The sequence below is a fragment of the Idiotropiscis lumnitzeri genome, chromosome 13 (assembly GCF_059441095.1).
Source record: "Idiotropiscis lumnitzeri isolate Australia: NSW breed Sydney's pygmy pipehorse chromosome 13, RoL_Ilum_1.0, whole genome shotgun sequence".
Taxonomy (NCBI): domain Eukaryota; kingdom Metazoa; phylum Chordata; class Actinopteri; order Syngnathiformes; family Syngnathidae; genus Idiotropiscis; species Idiotropiscis lumnitzeri.
The window spans coordinates 15,273,088-15,288,232 of NC_142403.1; the positions used below are offsets into that span (position 1 = coordinate 15,273,088).

The window sequence follows — 15,145 nt, forward strand, 5'->3', positions numbered from 1 at the left end:
ACACAAGCACTGCAAGTCCAGATCTTGTATTTTCGTTTATTGGAGCAATGAGCAAAAATTTCAGTGGCATCAAATGTACCATATGTACAAGATGCGACTATAAACATTCAGTGGCTGCTGTAGTATTTTATTTAGATATATAATTTATTAGCATTCAGCTCAGCAGAAATCCGTCATAAGAAAGATTGAACACAATGAAGGAATAGTTAGGAGGGGGGCAAAGCGGCATCCCTCACTGCACCCAGGTCTCATTTCACGGAATGGCCCATCTTGGGAACGTCTGGATGCGCTGAAAAGATAAAAAAGACCATCATGAGACAAACTGGTCTGAAAACTTGGGAGATGGTTGTTAGTCGTTTTGTCGGTTTTCCCCCTTTTGTACGGCCAAACAAGCTTGAGAACTTTGCGATAGTTAAAAAAAACTAACACAATTTTTTCAGAAGGTATTCCAACCTCAGGTCTGGAGCAAATTATCCAGTTCCAGCGCCTGAGGACTGTTGAAAAGGAAGTCACGTGGCTTCCGTTGTGGTTATAAAGCAATCCGACCACAATCACATCCATTGAATAAAGAATTGATTAACAACAAAATGATGCTGTACCTCCAGATCATATGGAGCATGTTTTTACAGTTTTTGGTTTGCTTCGGAATCGAACTGGAGAGAAAACGGACCAAACCAACAACTAAGTTGTAAACTAGGTGTGGAGACACCCTCCTTACGGTCTCTTTGGAGCTGCGTCTGACCGGTTCTCGTTGGAGGTCTGTGCTTGCCTAGGAGTTCAGAGCTATCCCTGTAGTCTCTGGGTTTGGACACCTGCGGCTCCGGAGGTCCTAGGCGAGCTTTGGTGGGCAGCGGTGGTCGGCTGTTGACCACACAGCCCTGCGAGCGTGATGGAACGACCGGCTTCTTGTGCTGGGCGACAACGGCTGGAAGGAGACACTTAGACTCGGAGCAGGTGAAGGAACGATTGCGAGGGGTGGGCACCGGTGGGCGTTCGGAGTCTCCGTCCGGCGACTTAGGTCCGATAATAGGATCCGGCTGCAGGAACTGGTTCTTCTGTGTGGCATCCTGGTCCTTGCACAGACTTGGCGATTGTCTCATGGAGCCGTAGAGTGGATTGTCAAACATCTCTGATGCCTCCACACCCCTACAAGACAAAATCCACATTTCCACCAAACCGTTTGGTTCAGTTCATTTGAAAAACAGCATTCACACTGGTGAACTTGTGATAGGAAAATGAAGATTCAAATTTGCTTGATGAACCAGTTGTTGTATTTTTGAGTCCTGTAGATGGAACTGTTGGTTTAAATAAAGGGTTTAAAAAATGGCAAGTCACTGTGCTTTCTGCCCAATGTCGAACCGAGAGTGCCATCTACTGGAGTCCAAAAATACTACAGCTGCTTCATGAAGCAGATTTGAAGCTTCGTTTACCCATCACTACTGTGAACCCAGACAGGCACTCACGATGGCTTCAAAGGTTTTCCAGTTGGACTCTTCTTGGAGTCCATCCCGGCTTGGCCAACGATGGGCAGGCTCCTGGGTGGCATGCTGTAACTCCAGCCTTTGTCAATCACGCTCCTGTACGACACCTCCATGTAGCTGGGGTTGGATATGTCATGGCTGACCGGAGTCCTGTCGCCACTTTTGCTTTTCGAGTCGTCTCGCTCCACTTTGACAAAGTCTGAGGGTTTAAAGAAAAAAAAAATGGTTGACGCTAAAGTTTCCAACGAACTGAAGTGATCTGACTCACCGTATAACTTCTCTGTGGGTTTGCCTTCAGAGGTGTGAAGCTGAATACCGCCAGTCAGCACGCCAGATTTCTCACCGTGGTGCGTGAGCGCCACTTGGAACTCTGTGTAGCAGAACTGAGCGGCTCGTAGAGCCACGCAACCCTCACCTTGGAGCCAATGTAATAAAAATAAATAAATAAATAAATAAAAATCTTTCATTTCATGTCTTTTCCACCATTTTTGATTTTCGCCGTTTTTTGTTTTTTTACCGTATGACTCATCTGAGTCTGTGGACTTCACACAGATGAGGATGTGCTGGTCAAGAAGGTACTCAGCATCCGAGATGATCGGCGTAAGCTGCAAATAGATGGACAAGATTCGCTCGATTCCGACACAAATCCGCTTTCTTTACTAGCGGGATTCTGACCTCAACTTGGTTGCCGAACCACACTTTGATGGAGCCATCCGAATGCTCTGTGTTCTCGCCTTCGCTGGTCCTGACGGTTTCTGGAGAAATTCAGGGAAATGTTCAGCTTTCAGGGGGAGGTTTTGCCTTTGAAGCTGATGTGATTAACGTCCACCAAGATAGTTTGGAATTCAAATCACCATTATGTATGATGCTAGCATATCGTGAAGTGAAATGGTAAAATAGAAAAAACTTGCAGCAGACTTTGGCTTTGGTTTTTGCACCATGTATTACAAAATCTGGACAGTCACCATCAAAGCTCTCCAACTGTTTAGTTCAACATGCATGAACTAAGTAGCTCTGCATTTGTTTTGTTCTTTCTATAATTTTTTGTCTCAAATTAAAAAAGACAGACTGTGGTCATGTAAAATCATCCCAAATACCTGCGATGTATCGTTCCATTCAAAGTAACAGTCGTGTTTATTTATTCTTCCGTTTTATTCTCAACAGTGGTTAAGTAACAAACCGTGTTCAACCTGAGATATTCCAACTTTGGCGTTGGCCAAAAGATCTGTTCGCTTACTCTCCAAGCAGCTGGAGTGGTATTCGATAAAGAACTTGGTTTTTGACTTTGTCAGCAGGGTGGCCTTGCAGTTCATGATCTGGATTCCGCCTTGGGGCGCACTGTTTGGATCTGGAAAAAAAAAAGAAAAGAAAAGGAAAATACACAACTCAGCGGTTTTGGAGAAGATGAGTGGAGAGAGAAAAACAAAAAAATCATCCGTAGCATGAATGACAAACCTCGCTTGGAGACAAACTGCGAGGCGACGCCCACTTCAAATGAGGCGAAGACCGGTGAGTGGTCGCTGGTCATAATGTCGTTTGTGCAGCCTGGCCAATGGAGAAGAAACACTTTCAGCTTGTTTTGGTCTTAAAAAAATAAATAAAAATAATAATCACTCGAAATGACTGACCGTAAGCTTGACAGACCACGTGGACCAGAGGGTACGACTTCCACAGGACACGATCGCACCATGACGGCAAATTATATTTAGTCTGCGAGAATTCAAAGTCAACACTTTGTTATAATGTCTAAGAAACAATGTTACATGCATATAGTATATGGCGGGGAGGTGGGGAGGGGGGGGGGCAAACATCTGGCAAAACAAGCGTACCCCTGTGGTTTTGGCCTTTGTGTAGGCATACTTGTCACGCGTGTAGCGCTCAAAGCGATATGTGGGCGCAAACGTGATCTCCTCCTCGGCTGCGATCCGAAAGAAAGAGAGAAAGAAAATAAATCTCAGTATTTATTTATTTATTTTTTTCCTTTTTAAAAGTAGGAGTTTGCTCAATCAAGACGTACCAAAGTGTAGGAAGACTTTGTCGTCGTTGATCTCCATGTTGAGCTGGTCCCGGCAGAGGAGTTCCTGGTACTGCTGCTGCTTGATCTTCGAAACCATGTACTCGGCTTCCTGACGAGGTGTAAAATGGCACCCCAAAACATGAATAACAACTTTCACGGGGTCGTTCATTAAGCCACACACCTTTACAGAACAACAACACTTAAACGCTAGAAGATATTTTCTTGGTTTTTTAAATTTACCAGAGCAGGGTACCTGACCCTTTTTTGACGGTCAGTCCCTCCGCCGTTCGGCTGCGATCTCTGTATCTCTTCCGGCCTCGACCCGCCGGCCTTATTCATAAAAATTGTCGACCCCCCGACGCGTTCCGGGACCACACGCGGCCCGCTAAACGTTTTAATCCGGCCCGCCGAACTTGAAAAAAATTTAATGAATCGGGAGTAGGTTCACCACACGCACGAGGGCCGGCCTTTGTTAATCAAACCCTTTTTAAAGATTTGTCACCCTCGGGACGGACTCCCCAGCTGTGCAATTTACCAGATTGGAGAAGTCCACCCGATAGTTGAGATCACCCAGCCAGAAGAGATGCGTGAACTGATGGGTGATGTCAAATGGATTGAGCTTCTTGTCTCCCAGATTGAGGAATCTCAAGATGTTCAAGTAGTTTTGGTTACGCCTGCAAAAGAGACGCGTTTAAATTTCAAAGTTGGCCATTTGCGCAAAACCACAAGCGATGAAAATGACGATGTCGTGCACACCTGAGCTTTTTCTCGCTTCCTGACGTTAGGTGGCTGTTGACAAAACCGAAGGAGGTTCCGTTGAACATGAAGGACACTCCGACTGCTCCTTTGTTTCCTGAGAGAAAAAAATGAATGTCATAGACGACACGCTTCCACAGGGCTAATTTCTAAGTTTCCCTACCCAAAGTGTTGGCGATCCCCGTCTTGACACTGTCGGAGAAAACATGCGAGATTCTGTTTTCATGCTCCGGCTTGGCCAGGACCAAAATCCGAATGTTCCACAGTGTTTGGATAGCTACCTACGAAGTCGGTCGGACGGTTATTGAGGTTGGACGCCTCGCGAACTGGCATTTTGTGACAGACCTGTTTGAAGCTGATATTCGTGATATCCCTCAAGACCCCTTTCACCGTTTCGGCCCACTCCCTTTCGCCCAGAGGGTCCTCCTGCGTCCCGATGACGTAAATGTCGTGCGGGATGTGGTCAGCTGTGTCATCTTGGGTCTTCCCTTGGCCTTTACACTGAAACCAGGAGTTGATGTTGTGCGGTGGACCTGCATTTCCTGCAGGTTCGGAAGGAAAAAAGTATTTTGGGAGAACGTGATCCCTAATCCTGGCATGAGAATGTGTTTCCCAGAATTTCTGACCGACTTGATGTGAAAATAATTCAAGATTCTTACCCATATTCCAGGTGCCGACAAAGACCGTGATCATGTCCGGTTCCGGCTTTTCCGAGTGTTTGTTCTTCATTTGTTGAAGAAGCTGACAGAAGCCTTCTCTTTTCTAATGTAGGAAGAAAAATGTCACCGTCCCAAACTTTTAAATGAGTCTTCAATTAAGCACAGTATGTGATGTTTTTTTATCTGAAGAAGTCTCCAAATCAAGGGTGGGCAAACTTTTTGATTGGCGGGCCACGATGGGTTCTAAAATTTGACAGAGGGGCCGGACCAGGAGAAAATGGATGGAGTGTCTTGGTCTCTCGATTCGCAAAGATATTAATAAAACGGCATGAGCGGTGAGTCCGACCTTGGTGTTGTCAAAGACAAACTCCTTTCGTAAAATCTTCTCTTTCTCCGTCTCCACCACGATGACCAGTTTGGCGTGCATCTTCCGTGACTTCACCAGCTGTCTGACTGGGTAACAGTGACGTCACAGAGTTTAAAATGTGCAAAGGTGGTGTGCAGCCGGTGTGGTTAAAAAAACAAAACAAAACATATCCTTACTTTTGTTGTGCACAAAGTACTTATCATCAGGCCCGTCTTTTGCCTTCTTGATGTGAAGCTTCCCGCCTTCCACATCTACTTTAATGAACATCTTGGTGGGGATCGCCAAAGATTCTTGCTTGACCTTCCCGGTGAGAGACGATGATTAAATAAATGACAAATTTTCTATTTCTCAGAAGTTGCCACGAGTACCTCAAAGACAACCGGCGGTAAAAGAGACTTTCGATGACGTCCTTCATAGCCGACAGAGTTGAACACGGCGTTTATCGCCTAAATGAAGAGAGCCGTGTTTTAAACCGGACAACGTAGCTCATCGTAGGTTTCGGAATGGAAAAGTACCTTGTCCTCGATGGAGTAGAGCAGTTTTGTCAGTTGCTCCAGCCTCATGGAGACGGACTGGCCTGGATCTGGCGGAATCTAGTAATAAAACCTGTGTTTTTTTTTTGTTTGTTTTTTAATGGTTGAGTTAAGCAGGATACGAGAGGAACTCACTTGTTTTGGAAGCAGTCCACTGCCTGGCGAGAGTTGCTGGTCCAACGCTCTGTGGCAAACCTCCAGAGCTGGCAGGACGCGGGAAACTTCACTGCCAACGAAAAATAAGTCTTATGATTTGGTTTCAATTATCGGCCGTTGATTAATGAGCGGGCCGGACAGACAAAAAATAATTTCCTAAGTTCGAAATGAGACTTTTAGGAGTTTAGGGCTGGGTTTAAAAAAAAAAAAACAATCGATATCGATTTGAATCGATTTGTCTTTTCATAGCTCGATATCGATCGAAACCATATATCAACATTTTTACCATAAATTTACGTCATGTGAGATCTCATTACTAGCGTACCTATTTAGATTTTTGCAAATCGCCATTGTGAGCTTCGTCAAACCAGGAAGGCTGGTGTTCCCATTCTGGACTTGTTCGGCATCCAAACAGATGGAAGTCCTGAAGTAGTCAAAAATGAGGCTTTGCTGCTCCTCCGGTATCCTGAAAATAGACGTAAAAAAAAATGTTCAACCCAAGATAAAGTAGCTAGTTATTCAACGATGCATGAAAAAACAATCCTACGTGGTCATGTCCATGTGCTGCAACCTCATCAGGAAAGTGTCTGACAGGCATTTGCCGGCCTGCTCGCAGGACTTGCCGTCGCTGTCCTTCACCTCGTTGGCCACAAAGTTCCTGGGTGGAAGCTGTGGCGGAGGATTGTTGGCCTCTGGAGGATTATAAAAAAAAACGTTTTTCAAGGACTTTCGTCAGACACCAACATTTATTTCAACGTGTCCTAACCCTGTTCCTCGTCGACCTCCTCCTCCCTTTGGATGGCGTACTGTAAATGCGTGACGAGCCCCATGTTAGGGTTGTGATAGGCCTCCACCAGTTCTTCGAGGATTGAAAAAAACCTGATGGGAACTCCTTCTGAAGCCTGGAGGGAGGATCGAAACACAAACGCAAAAATCCTGGTCAGGATTTAATGGATCGAGATCGGTTTTTCGCTTCTTCTGCACTGATCATTTGACAGGACAGCGACCCGAGCTGGACATGCTTCGTCTAAGCCAATCAGCTCTTTTCCCATCTTAACCTTGTTCTTTTCCTGACCGCGATTATTTCTTTGCACTTCAGTCGATCACCTAAAAAAACAAACAAAAAAAAAACAGCCTCGCTCTGCAAACACCTTCCTGTTCCCTCTCCACCGTCATCGGGGAAGTAGTTTTTATTTATTTTAGTCTTCGACATATTTCCATCCTCCCGACAGTTGGAAAGTACGTTTCGGAACCTTGAACAGATTTGACCCACCTGAACTGACAGCTTCTTGTCTTCATTGGGTAGGATTCTGTACGTGTATACCTGGTTCTGGAATCTACGGTAAATAAAGAATCATAATTGTTAAAGACTTGCTTTACAAGAACAATTCGGACTATAAAGAGTACTTACAAAACACACAAGGCAAATGCCCCTTGTATGGACTCGCTGTCCCGAATGAGGAAACTTCCATCTTTGGCCGCCTTTGAGAGCAGATCCTCCGTCTTGGAACGAGTGATATTGCCATGACACCAAGCCTGGTAGCTGTGCATCATGAACGCTCGTGTCCCGTTGGCTTCGAAACTAGTCTCACGTTAATGACAATTTCTTTTTGGGTTTTTTTTTTTTTGGAGTGTCATCTTTCACAAGTGTACTCTTTCATTCTCACTTCCTCATTTGAAACAGACACCCACGTCCACACGCGGACGCACATACACCCATTTGCCGGATGTGTCACGTTCTGTATCCATGAATGCAAATTTAATTTTTGTCATCTTAATCATTTTTGCAAATTGCAGCTTTTATTTTTTTTTGGTGCAACTTTTAACTGTAACAAAGAAAATCAGGAACTCACAAAAAAAAGGAAGTAACAATAATGACGTATTTAATAAATGCATTGTTCTCATAAAACTGAAAATAAATCAATAAGGTGTTCTACACTAAAGTTTCTAAGATCTGATGATCGGATAAATAAATTTAAATGAGAAGTCGGGTGCTAATATTCAGGAAGCACCCGGCTCAGAATGGCTTGCCATTTTCATGCGATGGACAGGAAGCGTTGCAGAAATAGGAGGGGGGAAAATAGACGGCTGAAGAAAACCACAACTCGTGTCACATGACGCAAAAAAAAAAGTAGATGTGCAAATGACAAACCCTGCCTGATCTTTAAATAGCTTTCACCACTTTCACAGTAAACCATGATGGCGAAATGTCCTATTTTTTTTTTCTGATAATCATGACATAGTTTAGATATTGACGACACACTTTTGTCGTAAGATATTTATTGTTGACACTGTAAAGTCACGATGTCCCAAATTTTCTATTTACAATGATATAAAAGCACAAAAGCAAAAAAAATATTATAAAAATGTCATCCTGTTAGAGTTAGTTTATAAATACAGTGCAAGTTTTTTCTTGTTGTTGTACATCAGGCAAAGTGGATCAGAAAAAGGGGACATGAGTTTAAAGTCAGAATTTTACGAAATGAGGTGAAAAAATGTTGAAATGTTGCCGCTTATTTTTTGGAGGGTGGGGGACATATATTGCGAAGAAAAAAACAATGTTTTGGCAAAAGAAGTAGTAATTGAGATGGTTTTAGAGTTTTTTTCGAGAAGTGTACAAATATAAAAAATATATTTTTGGAGGAAATAAAGTTAGCATATTTTTTAAAATGAAGTACTACATTTGCAGAAAAATAAAAAATAAATTTTTAATAAAAAAGTTGTATATTTAAAACAAAAAGTTTTATGTTTTCAACCCAAAAAAAATTTTTTTTTCAAGAAAAAAAGTAATACATTTAAAAAAAATATTTTTTTTTTCTGGGGAAAAAAAAAGTTGTATATTTTCAAGAAAATACTTCACTGGTCAATGAATGAAATACATTTAAAAAAAAATGTCTAACGTGACAAATAATTGAATTCAAGGGCACCTTTTCTGTTGTACCTGGGTTGTTGTTTAACAACGAGTCAATTATTAAAGTCAATAAAACCTCCGTGGGGCTGTTACAAAAAGCGCATAAAATCCACAAATACTCATATCATATACAAAGTAATAATATACGATTGATTACAAAACTGAAATGTAGCAAAAATAATGTTAAAGCATTGGACAATCGCGTTTATATTTAAAATGAAGATTTGTCAAGCACAAGTCAACGTGGTACTGCTATCAAACTGCGATAACAAAATATATACATCTATTTATATGCCAAACTACTCAATTGGGTTAGTGCTTCTTTGAGGTTGGACAGAACTCGGCGGAACCTTAAGCTAAATGCTAACATGCTAGTACTTTGACTTCTGATCAGAAAATTGTTCCCTCTCGTAACCCATTCGTTGTCTTTTGGCTCTCACTTTGGCTTATGCTAGGAAGAGAAGATGATGGACAGTTAGCATTAGCCTCCTTTAGCATTAGCGCTTTGGACAGTGTAATCGTTTTTTGCCATCTTCATCAATTTTTCAGTTAATATTGTTGTAACTGCTAATAATGCTAAGGCTACAATATTTGGAATAGGTATGTTTGTAGAACTTCAAAGATAAGTTGATTTATACCATTATCTTATCTTTTAAAGTTGATTCGACATTGCCGGCTTTCTGGTACCTTTTGCTCAGCCAGTATACCAAATCAGTTTGGACTCTGACGCTATCGCCAAAGCCTGCTAATGCACCGGTTGGCTTTGAACCATTTTTTCATTAATTGCCTTATAAGCAGAGCACAGTGACTCACTAGTCTTCTTCGTCTGGCCCTTTCTGTCTCTATGTCTGCTATGATCGTCAGTGTTAAAATCTTTAAACACAAGTTCTTTTGGAAAAGTATTTTTGGGGGGGGGCTGGTTGCCGCATGGAAGTCACAGAAACGTAATGTCTGGGAGATCAAAATAATTAATGTTTAGGAGGCATTTGGCGGCTCAAGATCCAGTTCAAAACTCCGACTTGGCACTAATAGAACTGTCGTGGGTTCCCTTCAACTCCCCGCTGGTAGCCCCGGATGCCCCAGCCCGCTTGTCTTTGCAGAGCAGTCGTATCAAGGTACCGCGGAACTTTTCCGCGCCAAAAAGGTAGATGAGAGGGTCCATGGCACCATTGAGGCATGTCAGGAGTGATGTCAGTCGGTTAGCCAGACTCAGGCCTCGGCGGGTCTGGCACGACACATCCGGGTGACCGTAGCCCAAAATGAAAGTGGCGCGGCTGGCATGATAAGGCAGGAAGCACACCACGTAAATGAGCATGACCAGACCGATGGTTCGCAGCGCCCTCAGTTTTAGGGTGGGCTCCAGTCGAGAACCTCGGTGCAGGCTGTGGATGATGAGCAGGTAGCAGGACAGCGTCGCAAGGAAGGGTGGCGTAAAAGCAACGGCGAGGGAAATCAGCGCCTTGCGGGATGCCTTTTCCCGGTAGAGCTGCAAGCAAACGGTCGTGCCGTCCACCTCCAGCGTCTGGTGGGTCACCAGCAGGGGCGCCATGGAGACGGTGACCAGCGCCCACAAACTGAAACTGATGATGTGGGCATAACGGGCACGGCGCACCTTCAGCGACCGCACGGCATGAACAACCGCCAGGTAGCGGTCGCCCGCCACGCACGCCAGGAAATACAAGCTGGCGTACATGTTGACATAGAAAAGGAAGCCCGCCAGCCGGCAGGGCACCTCGCCAAAGGGCCAGTGGCCACCGGTGAGGTGGTAGGTGGCCCTCAGGGGGAGGATGACCACGTAGGACAGGTCGGCCACAGCCAGGTGGGTCAGGAAAATATTGGCCGGCGACGACGTGCCGCGCTGGTGGGAGAAGATCCAAAGTGCCAGGCTGTTGCCGTTGAGCGCCAGGAAGAAGATCAGGATATAGAAGCTCCCAAACAGGACGTTCTCCATTGCCGGCTCCACCCCGCAGCTTTGTGACGTCTGATTGGGTGTCAGGGATGGCAGCTCCGTCATGGCCAACTCCATCTTGGTGTCTGTCAAACAACATTTGTAAAAATACCATCGCCGTTAAAATCCATTCGTTGTGGGTGGTGGATGAGCGGGAGCCTAAACCAGCTGATTGGGTCAAAGGTCACATATAGATAAACAAGTGTTCACTCTCACATGCACACCTCTAGACAATTAATCATCTTTAAATCTTGCTTCAATGAAGCGGGTCTGCATGTTTTGGGAAAGTGGGAGGTAGCCGGAATACCCGGAGAAAAGCAACAAAAGCGCCAAGAACATAGAAATGCCACACAGGAAGGCCGGAGCGCAGAATTGCTAACCATTCGTCCACATGAAAAGAGATGATCGAAAAAAATTAGAGCCTTAAGCCGGCAAACAGTTCACCGCCGTATTTGGCGCTGAAGTCAGATTCGCATTGGAAAAAAAAACAAAAGACTGAGCAACATCTAAGGCTCTTGCTTCGTGCAGAGCAAGTCTTGATCTTTGAGCGAGTGAAGTCACTATCAGATTTTTTTTTTTTTTTTTTTTTTTTTGCCATTAGCGACACTAAGCATCTATTGTGAGGCAGTGGAGACTGGCCTGTGACAAACACCCCCCTGCTGCGTGGAGTTTCCTGTCGTCATCCACTTTTCTTTCACAGAGGTTATCGGTTAGGATTTCACACCAAAGGGGTGCATGGTGTGCTCGTCGTCCGCACATCTGCCTCACCATTGCGCTGGTCCACGTACAAATCTTATCTCCAGCCTTCAGTTTGTATCCTCGCCGTTCTCGCTTGAGGTTTTTTTTTCTTTCTTCACTTTTTGAAAAAAATGCATGTTGGTTAAATATGATTAGAAATGGGAATGTTTGTTAGGGTACATGTGCTTGGTAATTGGCTGGCAACCAGTCCTGGGTGTTGTCTACTTTTTCTTGCCAAAAGAATTGCAAAAAAATGAACCTTTTTTTTTTTTGCCAGAACTTAGGAACGCGACGTGCATCGTAAAAGTTCGAAAGGTGTCGCCAATAAACAAAACAAAAAGCTTATTTCTATCAGCAAACCCGACGTAACCTGGGTGGATATCCCCCAGATGCGCCGACATCAATCCAAAATGGAGTCAAGTTTAAGTAACGCATTCCCGCATTCCGCTCGGGATCGCGTGTTATCTTTGAGACACACCTCGCGCTTAATCACTCTCGACTCCTCTCCCCTGGGAGCCCCGAGCTGGAGCGTTATGATTAAGCTTCGTTTTTTTGGGGTTTTATTTTTTTTTTTGGAGGAGGGTGTCCGTTAAGAAGATCGTTGCAATAATCGAGTTGACATGAGATGAAAGCGTGGATAAGTTTCTCGTGGTCTGCTTGGAGAATGCAATCCTTCTGTCTGGAATTGTTTTTTTTCAGCGGTTAAACGTTGTTTCAGTGATTGACTTCATTGAGCTGTGAGGCTATCAGTACCCCAAGAATTTGTACTTTGCTAACAATGTTATGGGTTGAAACAAAAACAAACAAAAAAAAAAAAACAGGAGCGAATAATCGATTTTAGACTAAAGAAACCCCAAAAGCAAGCCGTATTCATGACAAACAAGTTAAACTTATTAAATCACTGCGTGAATGCGTCACTGAGTGTTCAAATTTGACTTCAAACGCAGATGCAGTCATAAAGCGCAATCAACAAAGGATGCATTTATTGCAAATGCTTGATTCCTCTTATCCAATTTTTCTCCGTTTTTTTTTTTTTTTTTTTTAAAACCTTTAACTTTTTCTTTCTGTGTGCTGCGTCAATGGGTTGTCAGTTAAAGACACAAACAGCCTAAACGGATTTGTCAAAGTGTGCTCCAAGATAATTGGAGACTTCGGCTGTCATTAAGAGAAACTGAAAAAAAAAAATGATCAGACAAAAAAAAAAAAAAAGAACGCGGAATTTGTCTCGATGCCCTTGGTTGCCCTCCACGAGGACCAATTCCTTCTGCCGTTTGGCTGTTCAGCAATTGTCTAATTCTTTTTAAACTAATTACTTTTCTCTCTTTGCATTGCATGTATCTTATAGTTCTTATTTAATTATTGCATCCATTCCCGTTATTTATTCGCAATGTCTTTCACGAGGTTGTTTTATTAAGTGCAGTCATGCCAGTCAGTTAATTTTACTGGCTGCCTTTTTGAGAACTAGTAATGTAAAAGGTTAATATAGCTAAAAATAAAAAAATTAAAAAATATCTAAAAAAAAAAAATATCTAAAAAAAATAAATAAAATATCTAAAAAAAATGAAAAAAATAAAATATTTAAAAAAATAAATTAAATATCTAAAAAAAAAAAAAAAATCTAAAAAAAATAATGAATAAAATATCTAAATAAAATATCTATATATCTAAATAAACAAATTAATTAATTAAAGCAACTAAGTTTTGAAACTTCTTAAAGGTGAAATTTGTGGCAACACTGATTAGGCCTGTCGAGTTTGTATGTGTCATTAAATCTTGGGAGCAGCAAACCAGGATCAATAAAGTTTTCTCAATCGGAATAGGATCGCCATCATTGTGATCTTGTCCTTTTTCTGTCACGTCGCAATCCATGTTTTTACTCAAGGCGTAAAAAGTCTACCTCATAGTTATTAGTTATTTCCACATCATGCCATTCACTAGAAAAGAGAAGTCTTTTTGCGTCTTAGTTTGATAAGAATGGTTGATCTGAAACTGAGTCCTTGACAAACATCCATTTTTGACTTTGTGAAATAAACTCATCAAACATTTATTTCTTGGATTTTTGTGTTTTTGCCACAAAATTTTAAATCAATAGCTTTCAGGGAATATAAAGGTACGTTTTCACATCTTCAGCAGTCATTACGTATAACGATATAAGGTCACGTAAAGTGACCCAAACTTATAAAACACTCTGCACTTTCAAGCGAAAAAGGAAGACTCACCTGATATCCTCAGAGAAAGCCTGAATGAAAAACCGATGACAGTATAAACGGCAAAGAAGATGAAGACGTCCGGGTGGGGGTGGTGGTGGGGAGGGGGCGGCCCTGCGAGGTAAACAGTTCGTGATTCTTCTTAACCTTCCCTCGCCTCTCCTCTCTCAAGATGTTCTCGCCGGCGAGACGGCGGCTCTTTTTGTGGCTGTACAAATTTGACGGGAGGCTTGGGTTTGAACCCTGAACCCTCCCCTTTCTTCCTCCTCAGAGGGCCACTTGTTGCGCTTCACAATAGCCTCGAGTCAGACTAAGTGGAGAAGAATGGCATGCCTCGCCCGGCCGGGGACCCGCTTGTCGGGCCGCTGCTCCATGGAAACCAAGAAGGCCCCCCCCCGCCACCGCCGCCGCCGCCCCCCCCTGCTGATAGAGAGTGTTGTCAATTGACGCGTTCATGAGGCAAGCCTCAGAGATGATGATCTCGGAGATGCTCTGTTTAGGTCCCACAGAGGGGCCCATGCACGGGAGCAAAACAAGAGTGCCGCTGGTGGGAAGAAGGAGTGGACAAGCGGCGGGGGGGGGGGGCGGGGGGGGTCGTGGTTGTTTGGACCCTCGAGAAACAGAGGCCCTTGTTGGTCTCTTGCCTCCTGGGGGCATGCCGACTCACAACGCCCCAAAAATAATCAGTCACATCGCCGGCGGCACAGATGTGGAAAGCAGAGAGTTATTTCTTTCAGAGCACAGCTGTCCTTGCGCACACACATCAGGCCTTTCTGCTCTTTGTCGCCGTCCTCATGCAAATGGACAAAACGTCAATGAGGCCACTATCTGCGCCGTGACATTGCTACCCTGTTAATCGGCTGCTAATTGGGACAAAGAAACCCCGCCCGCACCACCACCCCCCCTTTTCTCAACTATAGGCTTTGTCGGCCTCAGACGCTGTCTGCCGTGCACGCACACCGCCCCCCTCGCACTCCTTTTCCCGCCTGGAAAAAAAAAAAAAAAAGGAGAGAAATCGCCTTGCATGCGTTGATTGACATTTCTTAGTGATCCTTCTCGGGCTTTGTCGCTGTGTGTTTATCTGAAACGGACAATACAATAATTTGATTTGCAGTTTATGATGGAGTCCTTTTGTAATGTCAACCTATTGTGTTTTTGTTATTTATTTATTTTTTTTGTCCAATTTTTTTTTTGGAATTAATATTCCACTTTGGTTAGATTGTTGATAGTTAATTACAGAGTTGTAATTTTTTTTTAACATATTTATGTTAGTTTTTTTTGTCAGTTTTAGTTTTTTTTCATACTGATGTTTATATTTGTTTTTTTTGGGATGATTTTATTGAACAATTTGCGAATTCAGATCTCACTCAGG

At 43.4% G+C, this 15,145-nt stretch overlaps 2 protein-coding genes across 2 annotated transcripts; both read right to left on the bottom strand.

Annotated features, from left to right (window-relative positions):
• Positions 1-46: 46 nt before the first annotated feature.
• inpp5d (inositol polyphosphate-5-phosphatase D) lies at positions 47-7,613 on the bottom strand. Its single transcript, XM_088312754.1, has 26 exons — positions 7,381-7,613; positions 7,243-7,306; positions 6,736-6,871; positions 6,517-6,661; positions 6,295-6,435; positions 5,949-6,039; positions 5,796-5,873; positions 5,649-5,726; positions 5,457-5,580; positions 5,260-5,366; positions 4,914-5,016; positions 4,600-4,796; positions 4,418-4,535; positions 4,255-4,351; positions 4,034-4,172; positions 3,499-3,607; positions 3,311-3,399; positions 3,110-3,191; positions 2,937-3,026; positions 2,719-2,829; positions 2,157-2,236; positions 1,999-2,086; positions 1,750-1,896; positions 1,464-1,680; positions 719-1,146; positions 47-289 (listed from the first exon to the last, which is right to left on the bottom strand). Exons 1-26 carry the CDS (start codon positions 7,521-7,523, stop codon positions 249-251), a joined length of 3,243 nt encoding a protein of 1,080 aa, XP_088168880.1. The 5' UTR covers positions 7,524-7,613; the 3' UTR covers positions 47-248.
• A 1,187-nt stretch (positions 7,614-8,800) lies between these two features.
• On the bottom strand, positions 8,801-13,939 carry gpr17 (G protein-coupled receptor 17). The gene is made up of 2 exons (XM_088313638.1): positions 13,786-13,939; positions 8,801-10,914 (listed from the first exon to the last, which is right to left on the bottom strand). The coding sequence occupies exon 2, from the start codon at positions 10,904-10,906 to the stop codon at positions 9,887-9,889; it is 1,020 nt and encodes a 339-aa protein (XP_088169764.1). The 5' UTR covers positions 10,907-10,914; positions 13,786-13,939; the 3' UTR covers positions 8,801-9,886.
• Positions 13,940-15,145: the final 1,206 nt, after the last annotated feature.

Coding starts and splice junctions, on each gene's coding strand:
- gpr17 (XM_088313638.1), bottom strand. CDS start 10,906: ATGGAGTTGGCCATGACGGAGCTGCCATCCCTGACACCCAATCAGACG.
- inpp5d (XM_088312754.1), bottom strand. CDS start 7,523: ATGATGCACAGCTACCAGGCTTGGTGTCATGGCAATATCACTCGTTCC. Junction 7,307..7,380: donor GCATTTGCCTTGTGTGTTTT/GTAAGTACTCTT, acceptor TATTTACCGTAG/ATTCCAGAACCAGGTATACA. Junction 290..718: donor GACGCAGCTCCAAAGAGACC/GTAAGGAGGGTG, acceptor TTATCTTTTCAG/CGCATCCAGACGTTCCCAAG.